The sequence below is a fragment of the Tamandua tetradactyla genome, chromosome 12, assembly GCF_023851605.1.
Source record: "Tamandua tetradactyla isolate mTamTet1 chromosome 12, mTamTet1.pri, whole genome shotgun sequence".
In the NCBI taxonomy this organism is placed as follows: domain Eukaryota; kingdom Metazoa; phylum Chordata; class Mammalia; order Pilosa; family Myrmecophagidae; genus Tamandua; species Tamandua tetradactyla.
Genome location: NC_135338.1, coordinates 1659795 through 1683950, shown reverse-complemented (window position 1 = coordinate 1683950; position 24156 = coordinate 1659795). Strand labels below are relative to the sequence as shown.

Genomic DNA, 24156 nt, shown 5'->3' with positions numbered 1-24156 from the left:
ATCTTGTAAGTAGCCCCTTTAAATTTTTTAAAATAGAGCACTTCATCTTTACATCTGTGTTAATATAATCTGCATGATTTAATTCAGATTACTGCTATTACGGAATTATTTTTAAATAGCATATATTATTCTCTTAAGAGAAGATATTTTTATCTTTTGAATTAAATTTTATAATGAATTTTATAACAATTACTTAGTGTTGTAGTTTGCTAGCTGCCAGAATGCAACATACCAGAGACAGACTGGCTTTTAATAAAAGGGGATTTCTTTCACTAGTTCTTCAGAGGAAAGGCAGCTAACTTTCAGCTGAGGTTCTTTCTTACGTGGGAAGGCACAGGGTGATCTCTGCTGGCCTTCTCTCCAGGCCTCTGGGTTCCAACAACTTTCCCCAGGGTGATTTCTTTCTGTACCTCCAAAGGCCTGGGCTGAGCTGTGAGTGCTGAGATGAGGTGTGCTGAGCTGTTTAGGCTGTGCTATGCTGAGTCTCTCATTTAAGCACCAGCCAGTTAAGTCAAACGTCACTCATTGAAGCAGGCACACCTCCTAGCCGACTGCAGATATAATCAGCAACAGATGAGGTTCATACCATTGGCTCATGTCCACAGCAACAGAACTAGGTGCCTTCACCTGGCCAAGTTGACACCTGAATCTAACTACCACATTTAGATACCTATTTTAGAAATACAGTTATCACTTATCATCTGTCTTTTGAAAATACTCATGAGAGAGATCACAATTTGTGCTATTTATTCTGCTTCATCTAGTTCAACAACCAACATCTTAAGGTAATATATTTTAAATAAAACATAAATGATTGGCATGTGCTCTGTGACCTACCTTATCTTTAAATGTATTTCTGTCGCCTTTACACAATGACAACCAGAGAGAGTAGAAAGCTTTCATGTTAGAGTCTTTTCCCTTAAAATTTCTCTCTATATTATACACTGCTTTCTTAACTCCTGATATTTTGTGTGGCAGAACAGAAGACTGAATTTTATTTATTTGTAGCTAACCTTCTTGCACAGATGCTTATAAAACATTCAGTGATCCTTGTAATTCAAATCTTTTGCCAAAGCGTGTGTGTTTTTCTTTTCATTGACTTCTCTGAAACACAGGAAATCTTTACGTCTGCCTTTGCAAGTCTTTCTGCAGTTCAGGAAAATTTTCTCCTATTAAATATTTTCTTATCCTGGTCTTCACACGTTGGTGTTTCATTCTTCGGCTTCAAAATTTATCTCATTTTAATCTCTGTGACTTAATCTTCTATTTTTGGGATAGCGTGCTTAAAAAAGGTCTTTAATATCACTGAGTTAATTTACGTTCACCAAGTAAGTCATCAATTTTAATTCTGCAATTGTTTTCTTCTTAGTTTCAAATCTTCCTATCTCACCCTGTTGTTTCTTGTTTAATTTAATCTCAGAATGCTGCACCTTAGATTTGCTCTTGAATCATAGAAGTCACAACTTCTTGCACATTTGGGGATTCCAAAATTCATTAGAATTTTCCTTCTATACCTTGTGGTAGCTCATTTGCAGAGATAGGTTTTCTCCCTGAGTCTTCCAAAATCTACTCTTAGTCCTGAATTGGTAATATTTTATCATGAGCCCAATGTTGGCTCCTTCCTTGGTCTTTAATGAACCAAAATCTGATCAGACTCAATGCTGACAGAAGACAAAGTGGAAGCTTTCTCTTAATCCCATTTTGTCTGCTAATACACTAGCTAAATACTCTTCTAACATCAACAGATGGAAGCAAGACTGACACTTTCCATTTCAATTCCCACATGAATTCCAAGTTGTAGATGTTTTCTTTTCTTTTGTTTTGTTTTGTTGCATGGACACGCACTGGCACTCGATCCCAGGTCTCTGGTTTGGTAGGCAAGAACTCTGCCACTGAGACACCGTTGCCTAGCCCTAGATGGTTTTTATCTAGCATATTTCTGCTCTGCTACAATTACAGCTTTGTACCACCACTGTATAACAATCCACATCACTCAGCTGATAAAATCGGTGGAAAATTATAACATATACCCTGTACTGCTAACTGGATTTTCTCCTCTTCACCCACCCACTCCTTTCCTCCTGCCCTTTTCACCTCCTCCCTTGGCACTTTATTCCAAGGATTGCCCTTTTAAAAAACACTATTAAACCAGTTTTCCCTTATTTTCTTCTCACGTTGTGGGAACTGCAGTCTCTACACGATTGCAGAAATGTATGTCCAACAGTGAAGGCAGATCATTCACTCCTTCTACGCCTCGGAAACTTCCCGCGGTGTAAAGTATGTGGCTGCCTAGGTTTTTTGGTTAAAACATGCTCTGAGTCTGGCTCCATGGAGGCTGGGAGTACGGTGGGAGCTGGAGAACATATTACGTATCTTGCAAGCTATTGCTTTGGTAAGTTTTACTAAATTCTGCCTCTCTGCTTTGAAATTCAAATAAATTCACTCCTGATTCTGGTATTAGCATTCTAGCAATTTTCATATGAATCTTCTTGATAATTTTCATGTTTGCCTGTATATTCCTAAATACTTAGTCAAAAATGGAAAAGATAATATGACAGACTGTGAGCTATATGCCAATTTGAACAAAAACTCAAAATTCTAGGTTGCAATCTATACTAGAGACTCATTATAATATTGCCCTTTGGTTCTGTGTTATAGAAAATGTTATTATGATGGAATTCTTCTAGCAAACTTAATAATAAAGTCCTTAAGATAAAATCCAAAATTAAAGGGAATTCTTAACAGAGACTACTCTAGGTCTTTGGCCTTTCTTTATAATTTTTTAGAATCAGCTTATCAATATTCACAAAAAACTTTCTGAGGTATTGGCTGGAATTCTATTGACTCTACAGATTGAGTGAGAATAATAAATAATCAATATTTTTAACAATATGAGCACAGAATACCTCTCCATTTATTTAGATCTCCTTTGATTTTTTTCATTAGTGTTTTGTAGTTGTTTGCATACAAATATTGTATGCAGTTTGTTGGATGTATACCTAAATTTTCTTTTTTTTTTTTTTTGCATGGGCAGGCACCAGGAATCGAACCCAGGTCTCTGGCATGGCAGGCGAGAACTCTGCCACGGAGCCACTATCACACCATCCAAATGAACCTCTGAAACACCTTACTCTTTTTTTTTTTTTTGGCATGGACAAGCACCAGGAATCGAAACATGTCTCCGGCATGGCAGGTGAGAATCCTGCCACTGCGCCACCATTGCACCTATATTTTGAGATTTGTTCATTGCTGGTGTACAGAAAAGCAATTGCCCTTGTATCCTGTAACTTTGCTATAGTCACTTATTAGCTCCAGGATGTTTTACTTCTTTGGTTCTTTGGGAGTTTGTATATAGATAATTATGTCATCTGTTTATAAAGACACTTTTATTTTTCTTTCCATTTCTTTCTTTTACTTGTCTTCTTATACCAATCAGGACTCCCTGTATAATACTGAACAGGAATGGTAAGAAAAGACATGTTCGCCTTGTTCTGAATCTTGGGGCAAAAGCATCCAGTCTCTCACCACTAAATAAGACGTTAGCTATAGATTTTTTTATAGGTGCTCCTTATCAAGTTGAGAAAATCCCCTTCGTTTCTAGTTTGCTGATTTTTTATCATGAACGGGTTTGGATCTTGTCAAATGCTTTTCCTACATCGGTTGATCTGATCAACTGATATGGTGCTATGTTTACAGATTGATTTTTGAAGGCTCAACTAACCCTGTATACATGGAACAAATTCCAGTTGGTCATGATGTCTAATTCTTCTAACGCATTGTTAAATTTGATTTATGTGATTTTCACATCTATAGTCATGACAAATGTTTGTCTATAACTTTCTTTTCATTTAAGGATTTTATCTTGTTTGGGGACCGGGCAATGATGGCCTCATAAAATGAGTGAGGAGGATTTCTTCTGCTTCTCTATTCTGGAAGACACTGTGGAGAATTGGTATCATTTCTTCCTAAAAGTTTTGGAAGAATTTACCAATGAATTTATCTGGGCCCAATGCTTTCCTTTTTTCAAAAATTATTAATTATTGATGTAATTTTTTAAATAGACATAGGGCTATGCAGGTTATATATTTCTCCTTGTATGAGTTTTGGTAGTTTGTATCTGTCAAAGAATTGGTTCATTACATCTGAGTTATCCAATTAGTGGATCTAGAGTTGTCCATTGTGTTCCTTTATTATGCTTTTAATACCAACTAGTAGTGATGACAGTTGGCTAATTTCTGTCACTGCCAACTTGTGGCTTTTACTCTTTGCTCTTAGTTAGCCTGACTAAAGGTTTATCAATTTTATTGATCATTGTGGAAATTGCTTTTGATTTCATTGATTTTCTCTATTATTTTCCTTTTCTCAATTTCATTGATTTCTGCTTTAATTTGCATTATTTCTTTTCTTCTGTTTGCTTTAAGCTTGCATTGGCTCTGTCTTGCTTCCTAAGGTGAAAAGCTTAAGTTCTTGATTTTAGATCTTTCTTCTTTTCTAACATGTGCATTTAGTGCGATACGTTTTCCTCTAAGCACTATTTATTGCATTCCACAAATTTTAATAACTTGCATTTTCATTTTCATTTAGTTTTGTAGCTTCTCTTGGCTTAATTGATCTTAAAGCTTCTTTAACCAATGGTGATTTATAAATATGTTGTTTAATTTCAAATATTTGTAGATTTTCCAGTTATCTTTCTGTTACTGATTTCTGATTTAACTCGAATGTGTTCTGAGAAAATACTTTGTATGATTTCTATTCTTTTAAATTTATTAAGGTGTGTTTTATGACTCAGCATGTAATCTGTCTTTGGCAAATGTTCCTGTGAGCTTGAGGAGAACGTGTATTCTGATGTTGTTGGATAGAATAGCATGAATTTTAAAACAATCAAACAAAAGAACATTAAACCTAAATATTATTAGAAGATTATTTCATTAACAATAATTCTTAAACTCAGCCTAAATTTCCCAGGTACTGGGGATATGTTCTCATACTAATTATGAAAAAGTAGAGGAACAGGTAGAATGATTTCAAAAGTGAATACTTTTTCCATCACCCAGGAGACGATTTAATACACACCAAATTTCTAGAAATATTCACAAATGAATTGTTCTATATCACACTTTAAATTATTTGCACATTGTAAAACTTCTCCTCCTACAGTTTGGTGCTAATCAGAAACTGAGCAGATACAAGATTACATATGTGACTTTCTAAGTAAGGAAAAACCTAATGCAACTTTTTCTACAATTTCATTATAGTAGGAAAGATTAAACCATCTTTGCCCGTTTTTTTAGAGGGGTGAGAAAGGGTAATGTTTACCAAATGCAAAGACATTAAATTTTACTCTCCTAAGACCTTATTAACAATAATATTTCAGAAAAATTACTTCTAAGGGTATTGGAAAGCTTAGAGTTATATCACACCAGTTTCTACTCTAAGCATAATTGGAGAGAATGAAGTGAAAATAAATTATATTAAAAAAAAGGGATAAGGACACATGCTGATAAATATTGGTTTTTGTAACAATCTTCCTAGACTATATTTTCCTGGTGAAAAAACTCAGCAGGATATTTGCATTTTGCTAGTTACTATCTTGATGACAAAATTATTCTTTAGATACCTTAGCAATATCTACCCAAGAGAGCTTCTATCTACAACAATCAAAGAAGAAAAGGGTGATAAGTAACCTAAAAAAGTCAACTAATCAAACTCTAGCCAACTCAAATTCAACCTGCCCCAACAAGACAGTCCCACAGGATGGATATACTTTGTTTCTAAAGCTCACCATGGTGAATGGTGTTGAAACCCCCTTTACGTTGTTTCTGAATTAACAATGCCCTATGACATTTTCCCTTACTTCTTATCTCAATTATACTTATTATAGTTCAAATTAAACAACTACCAGCCATGCTACTTCTACTCAAACAATATGATTAGGTTAAATTGATCTGGTTGTTACTGGTATGAGTCTGAAACAAAAGAAGGGTCACTAGTAAAAGTGCATCTTCCAGTTCAACGGATGACCTTTGTTAAAAATAAATATATGAAATAAGAATAAGGTCTTTAAGTGACAGTTCAATTCTTAAGAGAAGACATTCCACTGAAAATTACCTTTTGTTGAATCATCCTCTATTGGCTGTTTGAACAATGTAATATCTTTGAAAGTGCACAGGAATAAAACCACCTTTTCATGTTCATTTCTTATTGGTGCAATTTGCATATAAAACCAAACAGGGGTTCCTGTAACAGAAAAAGAGAAGAAAGTACCATAGAGAGTGGCACAGTCTCACAGTTTGGTTTCCTGCCTTCCCTCTTCCTTCAGCTGCCGACAGCTATATCAAAGTATCAGCAATAACACAACAATATTTTAATTGCTGCACAGAATAAAAAATACTTAATTTTATATCAGCTATTAGTTATTCAAAATTAATAAATGCATTTTTCAACCCAAAAAATCAAAATTTTAAAGTAAAGCATGGGACATTGTTTTACCATTATATTCTGAATGTAACACAGTACCTGGTAATACCAGGTACTTTTTAATAGTTGTTGAATTGGATGACGATTAATTTGTTATTATTAAATTGAAAATTTATCTTTTTTAAAATACTACAACTCATCAAAAAATTAAGCAGTTTTTTGTTTTTCCTTCTATTTCCTATTGTTTTTACTCCTTATACTTGTTCTGTTTTGGGTTTATTTATTTTGACTTCCCGGCTATACTAGGTTTCATTTTTATCATGTTTGGAGGCATAGATGAAGAAAAAATAAAACTGACTTGGTAAGTGAGAAGAGGTTTATTCACAGCATAAAGCTTTCCAGCAAAATGCTAAGGGTAGGGTGGTGAAATGAATGAGAAAACTGTAAGTTTTGCCTAATGGCTCAAAGAAACTGGTAAAACAGATGGCAGAAGTGACAGACATGATGTTGAGGGTGGATGCAAAAACTTTCCGTTCTTAGAAGGAGCTAGAAAGGCAGCAAGGAGAAGATAAGGAGTTTTTTGTAGGGAAGTATTGACTATAAAAAAATGCAGTAAAGCTGATTTTTGTTTCTACACATTAGATGGCCTAAGGGAGAAAGGTCAGAACCCGAAGGAGTCATAAAAAGCTTCCCAAAGTTCAGCTGGAAGCTGACTGAGGACAAGGCAAAGAGAACAAATGTTAAGAAAAGTGATGGTGAGGAAAAGAGCAACGAGGTTTAAGAGCATCCAAAACTTTGCCTAAGGACGGAGGAAAGAAACGTAGAAGGGTCAGATGGGGTATGAATTTTGTCGTCCATCACATTCAGACTGTGCTGCTGGGCTGGTTTAGACTGAGGTCACGTAGGAAGAAGGTCTTGGATGGGCAAGATGAGAGATGGCTCTCAGGGCAAAAGAAGGCATCACAGACAGAGCCTGTGGTGAGGTTGCCATGCGAAGACAGCAATTCCAAAGTGAGCCAGAGAGACCAACTTGGGCTCTCCTCTCTTTTCAGCACCCAAGAGACCACAGAACAAAGCAGAATTCAATTCGGGGTGCATGTTGTAACCGCCTTACTTTCCCACCACATCCATCAATGCCTAAATAGACACCCAGTTTGGGGGAGTACGTAATCAATCAAGTTTAAGATCCAGAAAGACCTGGGTTCCAATCCCAGCTTTGCTACTTACTAATGATCTGGTATTAGACAGGGGATGTAACATCTCTGAGCCTCAGTTTTCTCATCTACGCAATGAGGATAAGAATTGTGCAGTACGTCTTAGGGCCACCGTAAAGATTAAAGTGAATTAGCACGATGACCAGCACATCATTCAGTAAATGGTGCCCCTGAATAGTATTTTTATTTACATCTTAATAGCCCAGATGTAGGTACCTAAAAGCAATCTTGATACTTAAGTAAAGCCACCATCACCTTTAGGCCTGGGTCCCCACCGCTCCCACAGCTTCCCCTTTGCTGGTGTCCCCAAGCATCACTGCTCCTACGTGCTATTTCTCTCTTCCTGCCACCTTGAGAATTAACCATAACCCCCACACCTGACACTCTAACACACAGTTCTCTTGGAAGAACACTGGGGTGCTGTCTCAATCTCAAGGTTTTCTCATTGGTAAGATGATGGCAGGCTCTCTGGCTTTGATTGCATGGCCATATCAGAGGTGAGAAGACATCAGCAATACTTGATGCCTGATGTAAACAGAGTTCTAACTGAAACCTTTAAGGAAGTCTTAAAGAAAGGAAAAAAAGAGACTTGTCCCTAACCCTTGAGAGCCTCAGGCATCTTCACAAGCCACTGCCTCGTACTTCCCTCACCCACAGTGTGAATCTGGACTTACTCTCACATCCTTCAAACACTACTCCTGCAGACACCAGAAGACACAGAGTTTCAAAGCATGCAAGGCTTATGATTTGGCCAAATCAGAAACTGGCATTATGTCAAATAATGAATATCTAAAGGCAGGAAAAAATGCCTTCACAGGAGTAATTGTCCATTAAATTGAAAGAATGTTCATTAGAATAAAAACGACACTTTCCATAACATTCTCTCCAAGGCACAGTGTAATAAAGCTGCTCCAAATATGCTATCTTTAAGACATAAAGATTTTTGTGAGATTTGGGGAGGAAAATGTGCAGCTATTAACACAGATTAATACAAACAAGAATTGATAACCTCTTCGTGGCTTCCAACAAATTCAAATTAACAGTAAATCCATTATCTGTGGCCAAAAAAAAAAAAAAATCACCCAATGCCACCATAAAAGCCAATTTGTCATGAAAATAAGTTGAGGAGACTTGACCACTGGGTCCAAGTGGTCAGAGAACTAAGAGGATTTTTTTGGGTAATACTCAGTTCTCCCACCCAGGTCTTCCATGCCCCACAGGGGCTGATGGAAATACATAGCTCTCTCTAGACCCATTACAGGATGAGACAGGTACCTCAAAAACAACTGCACTGTCTCCCCAAGAGGCTTGTTCCTTGTTTTCTGTTTCTTCTTCGACAGAATGTCCAGGAACTGTGCACAGTTTTACAAATCAACAGACCTAGACACAAAAAGATACATGGCCTATGGCTGTTCCAGCACAGTGAGCCTCTCAATGAAGGCAGAGAGGTCAGAAACAAAGAGACAAGGGCCTTAAAAATAAGTTGTTTTACAGGGTCTTTTAGAAACCTTCACAGAAAGAGATGATGTTACATTCGTGCCTTCCTATGAAAACAGCAAATTTTTAAACTCTGGCATAGAGCCAAGGTTCGGCTTTAAAATTACTTTTGGGTATCATGGTAGATTATTTTCAAGTTGGGCCACAGGGTCAGACACCCCAAAGTAAGTTGAGTGCTTGCCAAGTAGTTGGTGATAAATCCTTCCCATGCTGGTTTTGGGGTCTGGGGGTGGTGACACAAGGGGGCTGGAAGGGTTGAGGCCCAAGACCTGTGGGGACTGGGAACTTCAGAGCAGTGCCTCAGCAGGGCCTGCCGACAGCGGCCGGCTGTCAGACTTCTCCCTTTGTGTAAACAGAAGGAGTCCATTTAAGTCATCGTTCCAGGGCTACGATTTATTCCCCAACAACAGAAACAACCTGCCACCAACCAGAGCACAGGACCTAGAGAACAGAGACTGCAAACCAAAAATCAGTGGTAACACGTGAAACCAGATATCCAGTTCCCCCACTCACAAAGCGGGTTCTAAACCAGTTACTTCGTGGAAATGCTGGGATGACTTGGCATACGGGTATTCTCAAAATACTTTTTTCAAGAGTATGAGAATTCTTCTTCCTAACATAAAATAGTCACAGGACTATACTTTTGGGGGTTCAGTTGAAGTTCAAAAGCCTTCGACTCACTATTTACAAGTTGTAAAGAGCTGCTTTTAAATAGGGTAGCACTTAATACGGTACAGTGACAATGCCAATGTTTCACATAAAAACAAAGAGTACAGTGTAAACACTGTAAAGATAAGACACACAAGTTTTAACCTATAGTGCTATGGGGTGTGTACCTATATAGGTATACATATACCTATAGAGACAGCTGTCTAAAAAGAACCAGTCGGGTCTGAACAAAAGTTGGAAAATTACTCCAAGTCATTAAAATAAAGCAAAATATCTGACCACCCTGGAAGGAGACTTTCAGAAACGTAAAGTGAAAGTCACAGCCAATGTGATTTACAGAAAATAAAAGGGAATTCCACTGAGGTATTTTTGAGAAATTCAGACACTTACAGACTTGCATTTGATGCTTTAACATCGGATGAAGTCGAGGATATTGTGCTTAAATGTCCAGGTGAATGACCTTAGTGATACGGAATAGTCTGAAATTATTAGCTTAACTCAGGGTTTATATGTAAATCACTCAAGAGGTAATGAATCTGCCTGAAAATGGAGGCGTTTAGGTATTATTAATTATCTATTCGAACCTGGTAGAAAAGATACAGAAAGTACCTACTCCGCCTTTTCTCTCACAGAGGACAGAGCTGATAATTAGGATGGTTTGCATTCTAGGTAACAAGCCAACCCCAAATATGACTGTAATTTCAAGGTATTTCTGGCCTTGATTCTAAAATTAATAAAAGGTTAAGACACTCCCTAGGTAAAACCACTGGAGACAAGTGTCCCCAGCACCATGTGCACAGCTCTGAAATCTGTGATTACTGATATTCCTTAGATAATCCATTCATAAAAAGAGGAACTACTTTCAATTACCAATATTCCTACAGAACAAACGTTTGAGGTAAAATGGAGGGGTACATTTTGCTCCACAAGCTCCAACAGGCACTGAACATGGAATAAAAGTTTCTTATTGAAGGAGAATATTTCCTAAACTGGGGGGGGGGGGGGAATTAGTAACCATCAACTTCTACTGAAGACAATAATGAGTCATTATTTATCATTATCATTAATATCATTTATCATTTATCATTAATACCAGATCCACTTTAGGAAGTGATCATTCTTAAAAAGAAAGAAAGAACAATTTGGAGAAGTATCAAAGAGAGACAAATATAGCTGATTATTAAAAGAAAGTCAAGGGCAGTGCAACGGTGGCTCAGTGGCAGAATTCTCGCCTGCCACACCAGAGACCCGGGTTCAATTCCCAGAGCCTGTTCATGCGGAAAAAAAAGAAGAAGAAGAAGAAAATAAGGGAGGAAGTGGACTTGGTTGGTGAGTACACAAGGTTGTTTTTTATTTGGCTGTTTCTACTTCCAACTCCTGATGAGGAGTCTGTATCAGGAAGTTTATCCGATTATATGATGTGCAACTGACAACTCACGAATTGCATCTTAGAAGGCAACTCAGAACAAATATTTACCAGACGTGAATGGCATGTTCTGAAAGTCATGATGACTTTCAACAGCCTTCCACCTGGGACAGTCTGACTTGTAGCAAAAGGCGATACTGGCAAAGGTTCACCTCGAGGAGATCCATACATTCACACGTTATTATGCATGTGCAAAAAGGTGATCACACGCACCCAGTGAGGCCCACCACCTTTTCCTTTAACCATAAGTAGAAATAAATAAAAATGACTCAACTGTCATTGTTAGTTGCCATATTTCTATTAGAACTTTGTTACAAAATAATTACAAAATATTTTCTGTCTGGCATTTTTAAAAAATCACCTTTAAAAGGCACTATAACTTTCTCCCATTCCTTGAAAGGCTGTTCTCATAAGTAGAATCATTTCTCAATTTTATCTATTCTCGTCAGCCCCCACCCACCCCTACAAAGCGAAAGAACAATTTGAATTTTACAGTTTCTCCACACTGTAGTTCAACTACCGCTTACCAAAACGTAACACTAATAAAGAGTTGGCACATCTTATCGATAGCTTAGATACCTACTGTTTTTCTTGTATAGGAGAACTTCAAAGCAGTTCGACTCATAGTTATCAAAAGTCTGCCTGACTTTGTCAATGGTTTTCTTGTCAGTCAATTCTCCATACATAAAACTGAAAAAACAAAAAGAAAGAAATTACATTTCAGTTGCTTACCAAATGCTACATAACATCACACAGTTGACTTTGCCTTATAAGTATTCAAATTTAGTTACAAAATACACTGTTGTTCTCACAAGATGAGCTAAAAGAGTTAAACTATGTTTTATTTGTGGTGCCACATGATTGTTAAACTACTTAGGAAAAGGCAGCTTCAGTAGCTACTTCATGCACACACACACACACACAATGGAACTTCACTTTTCACAGTTTCAATGTGCAGGAATTTCGGTTACCATGGTTTAGTTAAATAACCCCAGTTTCTCAAACACAGTTCAAATTTCAGTTACGGCAGCATATTAACATTGTCAATAATCTCAGAAAACACAAACGTCACTGCTAGCTTCTTCGGTCCAAAACCACTCCCTAAACAGCAAATGCACACCGTGAGTGCAACCAACCACACCTCTTCTTTTAAAGTATGCCTGGGACGGGGCACTGGGCATCTGCTCTCCAGGTCACTCGCACGCAGCAAAGTATGCAGTTGTGTTGCTTCCTGTCTCCCAGGGATAAACCCAGGTGAGCTTTCACAACAATCGATAACTGAAGGTGGGAATCATCCCACCAAGATGAAAAGAGAAGCAAAGAAACGAAAACTGAAAATGTCACGGGTGAAATTCTAATCAAACGTGAGCGGAGGTGAGAAGGAAGCGGATGCCCGCGGTGAGCTGAGCACACGCAGACGTGCAGCCTAGGAGCACAGTGCAGGGGCACGGGGCAACCCAAGTGAGAAAAGAGGCCGTGACAAAGAGGACACGTATTTCCCACAAGAAGCAATACCAGCAAAAGTCTTCACGTGAAAGCAACTCGCGGAAATAGTGCATGATAGTGAAAGTGCAAATGATAAAATATTTGAAGTTGATACAGACTTACACAGGAACATAGCTATTTCCCAGGAATAGAAATTACTCTCACTTCATACATTATAATAGAAGACGATGGCAAATACCGTTCAAACCAGTGGTGATATATACATTTTTCACAAAGAAATAAAACACTAATTCTCACTGTTTCTCATGCTATAAGTTAGAGTGTACTGAATAAATATTAGTTTAACTATTATTTTCATTTCCCTATACATTGATAACCAGCAGTCAGACCTTTTAATACTTTGACAAATGTTTGTCAGAGAGTTCAAAAAACACTCGCAAGGTCTTTTTATGGTTCCACACTATCGTGAAAAATGAGGTTGGCATTTTACATCATTTGGGAAGATTTTCTTAAGATAGATAGAGACTAATCAGGAAAATGTAGGTGACAATTCAAAGCAGACATACACTATCACTACGGCTAGAGAAACAGACAAAACAAAATGCAGAGGAAGGAGTGAGCTTCTAGCCTCCACAACAATTTCCTAATATTGGACATCTTCTATTCTTCCAAGAAAATCTCATCAAAAATCTGATTATCCACAAAACAGAACTCGCTCAAGACCTATATGCATCTAAAACTCCATTACTGATGCTTTCAAAATCATCAGTTGTGCATCTGGTTGTAGAAACCAGTGGCTCTACTAGTTAGTGCTCATCTACAGAGCATTCCTTCTACCAGTGTGGAACATGTGGCACAGAAAATGCCTTGACTAAGATGTCAAGGGTCAAATGTGAATCTTTTTTACTGCTTTTCTTCCAGATTTTAAAGAGTTCTGGTATATTTCCAGATGTAGATCCAAGTTTCACGGGGCCTGAAGCTTATGCAATTTGGGGATCCCCCTTTAAGAAAAAGTATACAAAAGTGATAAAAGCTCACTTAGACATACAGCCTGGAAAGGCATCTATTCAATGAGGATCTCTCAAGGTTAGGCTACACTTTTTTTAAGGAAAATCTACCCCTGAATGTGTCAGTCTATAAAATTTATAATAGAAAATCATAGTTTGTTAGCAAGACCCCACAAAGAATAGCACCATCCAAAAGCCATACTATATCATGACTGGAAATTACAGAACTCAGGCCCATATCTTGGCAACACTTAGGCAATTAGAATTCCAGAACTAAAAAATGAAAAGAAGTGCTTGAGGCAGGGCAAAGATTGTCTCACCCTTGAGAAATCGGTATCCTGCCTTTTCAATTACAAAGTTTCCATATTTCATTTTTTAAATCTATCATTACAACAGTAAAATAAGCTAGAAAATATCCAAATAAAATGGTAGGCTTTAACTCCAAACTCTTTTATCTAGACTAATAAATACACTTGCTTCTTAGGAAGCTTTCATAGCACCTTCTGTCTGTAAGATGACATTGAAAAGTTCCTGTCAAAGCTGGAATTTCAATTACTGTGATTTTATTAAAATCTCTTGAAGGCATGCTAATTAAATTAGGAGCAACAAATAATGGCAAAACCACCACCACCATCCCCCCAAAAAATATATAAAATATTAGTTTAATACTTTCAGTGATGTTTTTACAGAAAGGTGAAGATTTAAAATTAACCAGTTTTTTATTGACTTATTTTTAAGCTAAAGGCTCCTTAGTATTTTTATTGACTTATTTTTAAGCTCAACCCTCTTTACTAAAGAGGAAACAAATGAAAAACCAAGAAGAATTTAGGCTAAGGGCAATAAAGCCAACTAATATTTGTAACCTTAAAATTAAAAAGTAAATTGTTTTACTCCTGCTACTAAATGGCAGACCTGTAGAGTTCAAAAAACTGAAACAGAATGTTCACAATTGACCAACAGAAAAAAAAAGAAAGTATCTTCTATATAACCAGCAATATAACCAGAAGATATAGAAAGTATCTTCTATATAACTAGAATAAAAACTGAAAATTTAACCCTACAGCAACTAGAATAAAAATTGAAAATTGAACCGTAAGATTCGAAAATAAGTTACAAGTCAAATCAAATAAAGAAAAACTATTTTAGGGATAGGTATAATATTACCATTTGAAAAGAAATACAACATTAATCTGATGCAGTTAAAATTCCGAAAAGAAGATGAAAATGAACAAGTAATTTTTCAAACAAATGATGAAAATTCTATAACATATTCCTAATTAGTTTAGCCTTCCCAATGCTAAGATCATTTGTTCTAGGAAAATAAAAGCACTATTTTTGAAAATCCCAGATTATTACAATCTGAAGACTTAAAAATAGTCTATCATTCTTGTTGTTTCACTCATATTTTTCATTTTAAGTCTAGTATATTTCCAGTGACAGAAACATATTTGCAGTTGTAAAATGCAGCAGCTTAGTAATAAAATGTATTGCAAAACTAAGGACTATAAAGAATGTTAAAATGTACTATCCATCCTTCCAAGGCAACAGTTCTGGAGGTTAATTTAATTTATGAAAGTGTTTCTATCCAGAGTTGTCCAAATCATACTGACTAAATCAATGGTTCAATGTTCTTTATAGGAATGGCATATTTGTTTATTTTTTATGTTTGTTATTTGTAAATATTGATTGTCTTTATGACAATCAAAATCAAAACGTAGTTTCATACAACCTGACTCCAGATACCTGAAGCTGAAACTCAATGCAGTTTTTGAATAATTAATGGAATTTGAAGGGACCAAAGTTTTAGAAATGGTAACCATCAGAAATGAGAGACTATTTGCATAATAATCGTATTTGGCTTTAGTGTCTCATCGAATATTCTCAAGAAATACATAATGGGGCTATAAAATATTACACAATTTCGAATGGCTCTCTTAGAATGCCAAGCTCCCTTTCCATTAATTATAAATGACCACTACAACTGCACTGTCATTTTATTGGAAGGCAAATAAAATTGAATTCACAGAAGCAACTGAACTCTGCTATAAATATTGAGCAGTCATGATACAACAGAAAAACCAAAGAACTTGGATGATCGCTTAACTAACTGTTTAATTCATGGGCAAGTCATATGAACTCTCTGACCCTCAGTTTCCTCATCAGTAAAATGACGATAATGATAATATAACTCTAATGGCGAGGATTAAAACATTGAAATTGCAAATTATAATGTGCTGAACAACTGCTGAATTATTACTGGAATACTTCACATGGATGGGGTTAAGGAAGGATGTCCTAGCCTCATTTCTACTTCCCTGCTTCCAAACAATTCTAGGACACAGATTGGGCCATGTGTGCTAATGGCTAGGGTCCCTGTGTCTCAAAAGTAGATGCACATGGTTCTGAGCATCTTCCTCCTTTGTGAATCCACAAGGTTAAAGCAAATGCTGACTCAGGGCTGGTTCTGGATAATCTGGCCACTTCCCTTCTTACACAACTGACTCACTGTAAGATTTAGTCTCAGAAGCAGGGGAGAAGTCCTTGGACCTGGCTGAGGTCACATCAAGCTTGCCGGAGCATCTGGTAGTATATGTTTATTCCCTTATGTGTATTCTGCCCTAGGAACTCGTACAGGGCAGGTGACTGCGGTTCACAAGAAGATATTTATTCTTAGATACCTTGTTCTGCTGTCAAATCTCACACACAAGCCTCGTTGTGACACCTAAGAATAAGGATGGCTACGATGTTGATAGACTTTCAAGAGAGACAGGAAATTACAGACTCTAAAAGCAAAAACCTAATCATGGGTTCCACCAACCTGTCTCCATCTGCTAATAGTCCACAATGTTCCTGGACTAAAACAACACCAGCATCCGGTCACCACCAGTGAAGGATGGTATTACCTGCAGGCTATGGTCCAGAGACGAACAAACACTTTGTCAAAAACACAATACAGATTGCCTTAATGCAGTAGATAAATACGGTCTCCAGCTCAGAATCAGCCGCAACACTAGAATCATTATAAAGATTAATGGAAGGGTGTAACTCATTTGAACAACTGAAACACAGCCAGGCCAGAATAAGAGGTCCTTTAATCCTGTATAGCTTAATGGAATGCCTGGACAAATCCTAGAGTATCTTAAGCAGATAATCAAAAAGTATCGGCAAAGTCCCTTGAGGGATGGGAGAAAAAATATGGAACTCTTAAACTTTACCATCAGGGAATTCCTGATACCGTGTCAAACTTTAGGGATACCCAAATCAGTGGGTGTCAAGCCAAGCCCTTGATCTTGAGGCTGCTCTTATGAAGCTTATGTACGTAATGGGAAACTTAGCCTATCTATTGACATCCCTAAGAGTCACCTCCAGAGGACCTCGTTTGTTGCTCACATGTGGCTTCTCTCTCTCTAAGGCTAACTCTGCAAGTGAAACTATTGCCCTCCCTTCTACGTGGGACACGACATCCAGGGGTGAATGTCTTCCTGGCAGCTTGGGAGATGACTCCCAGGAATGAGTCCAGGCCTGACAGTGGGAGCAACAATTCCATCCTGACCAAAAAGGGGGAAAGAAGTATAACTAATAAAGTATCAGTGGCAGAGAAAGTTCAAGTAGAGTTGAGAGTCTACTCTGGAAGGTGCTCTTACCGCAAGCTTCAGTCAGACCTTGCTACCTGTTATAACCTGCCAAACCCCAACCAGGACCATTCCAGCCAACTCTAAAGAACACCTAGGGCAATATATAAAATTCTACAAGGGTTCCACGCACTAGAGTAACTTTCTAGAAACCTACAACCTCCAGATGGGTCCCTGGACTAGATAAATCTTGAAACCTAGGGGACCCAGCCTCTCCAGAACATCAAAGAGTTACATCTCCCTACCCCATATTAGCGACATCCTTTCAACATGAAAAAGTTAGAACAGCCATAGCCCAAACACCCCTATAGAGAGGGATAGAAAGATCAAAGGTGATGTTGGCATTATACAGAGAAAGTAAACTTTAACAAATGAGTATGAGTGCTGAATCATTAAATTGCTTTCTTTTAGTTTCCAGTATATTTGAGCAACTAGAAGTAAAACTCTGAAATATGTTCTATAACTAACTGTGGTGCTGTGCTTTGAGATTTATTTGTTTTTTTGTATATATTTTTTTCACAAAAAAACTTGATTGTGATGATAAAAAAATATTTAAGCCTTCTAGCCTCCTATATGCTAGAGCAGCTAGAAGGAAAAATCTGAGACGATGGTAGGGTAATCCATGACAAACTCTGGGATCTGTCCTATAACTACTTGTTGAAGAGTGCTTTGAAAAATATCGCTTTTTTCTTTCTTTGCTTTCTATATATGCTATATTACACAATAAAAAAAAAAGATTAATGGAAGGATGGACTGAGACCTATAGGTCAAAAAATAAAAGAAAAAAAGGGGAAGCCTGACAGAAAGTAAGGATGGGAAATAAGAAACAAATTAGAATACAAGTTTTAGAAATCCAAAAGAAGTCATTTGGGAAGGCATTACTTAATACAGTGGGTTTAACCAAAAGATTTCACAACCATTAATTTAAGGGCTTAAAAGAATTTAGATAAAGTCATAAGTAGGAGATCCATGACATGGGAACTAAGAGAAACAGGGATAGTGCTGGCCATTCCCTTTGGAAACTGGCATCGCTAGGACCTCTGCCCTCCACGTGGTGCCATCGTGAGAAGCAGGACCCTCAGCTGAATGGAAACAGACAGACTGACATGCAGCAGGTGTCATGTGCTCTCTTGGCTGCTGAGATAATCCTGTGCTCATAAAACTGCTCGTGAATTACATACAACAAAGTGTCTCTTAATATTTCTGCTCCATTGTCTATTTTGATGGCTTCAGTAAGAAATCATCAACAGACTTTCAGAAAAAAATATCTGAAAGTATCCATCTACTTATGGATTCTCCCTACCTAGTGATTCCTTTCTCACCTCTCTATTCTAAAACAACACAGAATGGGATTTTAAAAGTTTTGGGTTAATGAAAGGTAAAATGCTAATGTGGGGTAATGCAATGGTGGCTCAGTGGCAGAATCCCCACCTGTCATCCCGGAGACCCAGGTTTGATTCCCGGACCCTGCCTATTCCAAAAAAATAGAAGTGCTAAAGTGGCCCCTGAACGACGTGTGTGTGGAGTGTCAAGGCTGCTGAGGGGCCATGAGATAAGATCATATGACCTTAAACTCAATCTCCCCAAACTATCATTTCCTTTAAACATGCAATACTTCTTACGTCCTCCAGTAAAGAGCAAAATAATCCAAACACCTGGAAAATCAATTTTTAGGCAATAAAATTGACTAGATTTGTAATTCCTAGGGATCCTAAAATGTCATAAGAATTTTTTTTTTGAAATTTTAGCTTAAAAGAAGAGACTTATGAGCACACATCAGATTTTTTTAAATAGAAATTTAGATACTATTAAGGAGTAGCAAGAACAGGTGAAAATAGGAACTCACACACACGGCCTGTCACACTAGAGTCCAGAGGGCACACTGGAAAGCAATCTTACAGCAGTTAATTTACAAACTGCACACACGCTACTATGCAGAAATCCCACTTCTGGGTATAGGCATAGAAAACTTCTCACACAGACCCTCAAGAAGATATGGATGAGAATTTTACCTCCAAATTGTCAGTGGTAGCAAAGGGTTGGGAGTTGGATTCCACGACTAGCAGAATGGATAAATAAATGAAGGTTGAAAAGACACTGGAACACTATGGAATGGTCAGTCATAATGAACTAGATTTCATGCTGAAAGCTCAAAACCGTAAGGGAGAGTAGAAGAATAAGAAACTATAAATTCTTCTTGTATAATATAAATTATGTAGTTCTTAAAAATGTTTGCATATAAAATATTATTTTTTCAAGAATACACACTTAAACAAATGTAGGGTGGATTAGAAAGACATACAATAAACACACTAGGATAAGTAACTAAGGAAGGAGAAAGGAGAAAGGAATGAAGGTAAAAAGCAATAAAATAAAGTAAATAAATTAAAATAGAGACCTTGCCCACAGTAATATCATCATGACAAACTGAAGAATATATTTAATTCGTTTTTATGCATCTGTGCCAATGCAGGGGAGGGGCAGGGAAAGGTCAGAGAAATAAAAAGATAAGGAAGGGAAGAAACAAATCTTAACCTCTTGATATTTTAAAAAGACAGAATAATGTAATTATTTCCCATGAAATAATTCACACTGAAAATTTTAAAAATAGGACATGTAATCATTTATCCAGAAGCCATATTAATCTATTGATATTAATTCATCTAATGCTAGTGGTATACAAAGGTAATTATTTTTATGACATTTACAGTGTTATAAATTTCTATATAAATTTACCCACACAGATTGAAGCTCACTAATTTATAGTTTCTGATTCTTTCATGTTTGCCTGAAACTTACCATTAAATCAATGAAATTATTTGAATCATTCACAAAGCTATTAGCATCAAATGATTTATCTCCATATTTAACTGTAATTCAGTAATTCCAAAATACTACAAAACTTTTAGATACTAACCCTGTAATAATAAATTCATAGGTAATTTTTCCTTGTATCCCTCTGTCTTCTTGACTCTCATACTCAAAAGCTATTAAAGATTAATACATGAACTGGGAAAAATACACACAAAAAATCAGAATCATGATGCAGATATTATTTTGCACACTGTTTGGGTTTTAAACAGAACAATATGTTGTGAAGCTTTTCCAGGGCAATAGCTTTTTTTTTATTGCATCCCTACTATTGGGCATTTCAAGTATCTCTAGGTCATCCCTCTTGTAAATAATGCTGCAATAAAATCATGGTAGTTTAATATTTTTAAAGAGGTTCATTAAAATAAATTACACCTAGAAGAAAATTTTACAGGGCTCAGAAATAATTTGCTTGGATATTAGATGCTAATCTTCATTTCTCTGTGAAGGCATTAAACTGGTTGCAATGTTTAGACTAGCAAAACACACTGGGAATTCTGTACAAGTAAGTAACAATTGTTTATGGTAAGAAAATGATTGTTTTGGAAATACTGGCTCTGATAATATGTAAAGAAGACCTAAGAGAAGACATGCATATTTCCCACACTGAAAGACTGTACCAATCCAAAGCTCTCTGCTCCCTCAGCCCCCTCAAATATCATTAACATACGGGATGAAATACAATAAATAAAAGCATGTTATATAAAAGCACGTGAAACCTAGGTTAGGGCTCATTGCAAACAAACCAATCTAATTCAATACATACTAATACAAAACACTGGACAGGGTCTTCTAATGCATACTTGAATGAACAAGATGCAATCCTGCCTTCAAAGCATTTATAATCTAGCACTGGCGATGGGAAGGAAAACAGAGTTATTTCAGGGGTGGGAATATACTAATAGAACATGGCAGCATTTTCAAAACTTAACCCTTTTGTAGGTAAATTACACATGCCAAAGAAAACAGCCCAAGGGTGGAAGCAGACATTAGGAAGCAAGGAGGGATAGGAGGACTTCGTAATATATACACATATGAACAGCGATACTTCTCAAAATCTCAAAAAAGCAATAGCAGTAAAAACCCAAGGAATACCTAGGTTCTGAGACCTACCTGCAAGTGCTGCTTTTCTGCATGACGTCAGCTCGATGATAGCCAGAGAGTTTACAAAAACCGTCATTACTATAAACTACAGGCCAATCCACAATCTGGGCATTTCCCAGTAAGAAACTTGATTCTAAAGAAGAAAGAGGAAAAAGACGGTCATTTAGCCTCATTTAACAATGTACTTCTCTCTGATCATTAAAAAGGCAAATTCATAAAGATGGAAAAATGTAATTATGGTTTGTTACAGTACAAGTAATAGAACCTATCCTTGAAATTGACATAAGTTCTGCATGATTATCAAATTAGACCCGCATGACTTGTATAGAAACTCAGAGCTCCATTTCTAAGTTTGTAAACAAGAAGTTAATTTATGATATCTCTTTGTATTAAAGTATACTTTAAACAATTGAAACAAATATGGCGAGTATTGAATAAAAGCCATCTACTACAATAATTACAGCAAGGACAATTTCATTTATTAAGGGCTACAGTCACTTATTCACAAATTGAAACTGATGAACTTGATAACAGAGACAAATTGGATGACCCTTTCAAAAGTTCTATCAAGGCAGGCCGCGGTGGCTCAGCGGGCAAGAGTGCTTGCCTGCCGTGCCGGAGGACCCCGGTTCGATTCCCGGCCCCAGCCCATGTAAAAAACAAACAAACAAACAAAATATAATAAAAACAAGAAAATGTTTAAAAAAAATGTTTCCCTTTCTTCCTCCCTTCCTTCCTTCCATCCTTCCTTCCTTCTCTGTCTTAAAAAAAAAAAAAAAAAAAAGTTCTATCAATATGATTTTGACATCACAGGAAAAATTACTTGGCCAGTATGCAAATCTTGAGAAGTCTGATTTAAAATAAGATCAAAGAATCCTTCTTAAAAATAAAATGAGTCACAGGAGACCTGGGTTCAATTCCCGGACCACGCACTCAAATAAATAAACAAATAAAATGATTCAAAGATGGTATTTTCAACCACATACTATACAGAATTTTTAAAATATGAATATTGTAAATAAAAGTTTAAAACATTGCTCTATTTTGTATAGAGAAGTATATTTCTTTAGGTAAAAAAAAAAGTACAAAAAGTAATAACTTTTGATATTAACCTCCACCGGAAATCCAGTGCTTTTAGGCAATAACTGTGGCAGTTTTGTAGATCACATGATAAATATATTGACATTGAAATGAAGAGCAAAACAAAAAAAAGAGTAAATTTTTAAAAGCAATATTGTACAATAGATATCTTAACAAAACTCCTTTGAAATCAAATTCAGGGCAGTGTCCTAAAAAGAGAAATGAACTCATGGATAAAAGAATTCCAATTTAAATCCTGATTCACAGTTGGTCTTCAAAGAAATAACAAATCAATTCAATATTTAGTGAGCAGCTGCTATGCAAAAATCCATGTTCTGGGTCAGGCAATGGAATATAAATAAAGATCAATAAAACAAACCTTTCACTCTCAAAAAACTTACATCTACCAAGGAAAATAAATAGGTGACAGGCAACTGCAAGGCAGAATAAAACATACGCTAAATGGAATTTCTAAATGCACAATGAGAAGTACAACGACGGCAGTAATTTTTATCAGATGAAACCTCTTGCTGATTACAATGATAAATGCTGGATAAAATACGAAAGAAATCAGAACATTAGAAAGCAGCCAAGAGCTGGCAAAAATGGAAAGGCTAAATTGCTGAAAAAAGAGAAACACATGAGGTGAGTGTTGTCCCCTTAACCGTCCACTCCTGTGAGAATACTGCACAGTTTCCTGGGAGCGTGGGATGGTAGAGCACATGAACAAAAGTCTTACACAGCGAAGGAGTCAAAGATCACAATTTGGGGCTAACAAATACCTTCATTTTGAGGGGACATCCTTTAAAGTATGAAGCCATAAACCTGTATACAAACCCACTTCAAATCCTTCTCTGTGACCTACATTGTCCACGCCCAATGTGAGACTTCAAGGAGCGCAGCAGAAATCTCTGCCTAGAAGAGCCAAGGAGCTGAGCAGGAATTTTACCAGCTCCCAAGATTACAATATTACAGCTCAGAGCTCACATTATGCCGTGTTAGAAGGGTTTGGTAAGCACTTCAAGCTTTCCATTTAACCCCCAAGCAGATGATCCTGTTTTAGGAGTAAGAAACGAGTCCCAGGACAAAATGCTATTTTGCCAGCGTTAAAAATCCTAAAATCAAGTTTCCTCATGATCAAGGTGATCCACCAATAATTCAATTACATGGAAAAAACTTTTAAATAATCTCTGAGGAAAATAACAAATCCAAATTCTCTGGACTGTGTCATTCACAATATGTAGTCCACAATAAAAAAATTATATAAGATATTCAAAGAAAATTGTGAAAATAATCAAGGGAGAAAACATGCAATAAACAAGAGGTACAAATGGGAACCATACAAATAAAAGGCATAGAAAAATAAATGGTATAATCTCTGAATAAAAAAAGTCATCGGGTAGTCTTAACAACAGTTTGAAAACTAAAAAAATAAAGGAAAATTTAAAGAAAGATCAACACAAATAATTGCAAACTGAAAAAAGAAGAGTAAAAGACTGAAAGTAAGGCCGGTGGGACAATACCAAGCAATCTAAAATATACTGAGTTCCCCTCAGAAAAGAAAAGAGAGACGGGGGCACAAAAGTTTTTTGGAGAAATGTTGGCTAAAATTTTTCCAAACTATATTAATAAAATAGCAGACAGGCTTAAGCTCGGTAAACCCCAAGTGTGTTAAACACAAACAAAGCTACAGTAGTAAAATCATAGTCAAAAGGCCAAAAATGACAAATTCAGAAAAAATTCTGAAAAGCACCCAAAGAAAAAATACATATCACAAACAGGAAGGGAAAAAG

The 24156-nt window shown here is 36.6% G+C and overlaps 1 protein-coding gene across 2 annotated transcripts in view; it reads right to left on the bottom strand.

Annotated features, from left to right (window-relative positions):
• Positions 1 to 24156, bottom strand: part of KCNH5 (potassium voltage-gated channel subfamily H member 5) — a 315910-nt gene that overhangs the window by 270022 nt on the left and 21732 nt on the right. For both annotated transcript variants that reach the window (XM_077122436.1, XM_077122437.1), the window contains exons 2-4: positions 21293 to 21416; positions 11807 to 11913; positions 6109 to 6237 (exon numbers count right to left, since the gene is read on the bottom strand). In XM_077122436.1, the coding sequence (XP_076978551.1) occupies positions 6109 to 6237; positions 11807 to 11913; positions 21293 to 21416 (360 nt within the window). The remainder of the gene's footprint in view (positions 1 to 6108; positions 6238 to 11806; positions 11914 to 21292; positions 21417 to 24156) is intronic.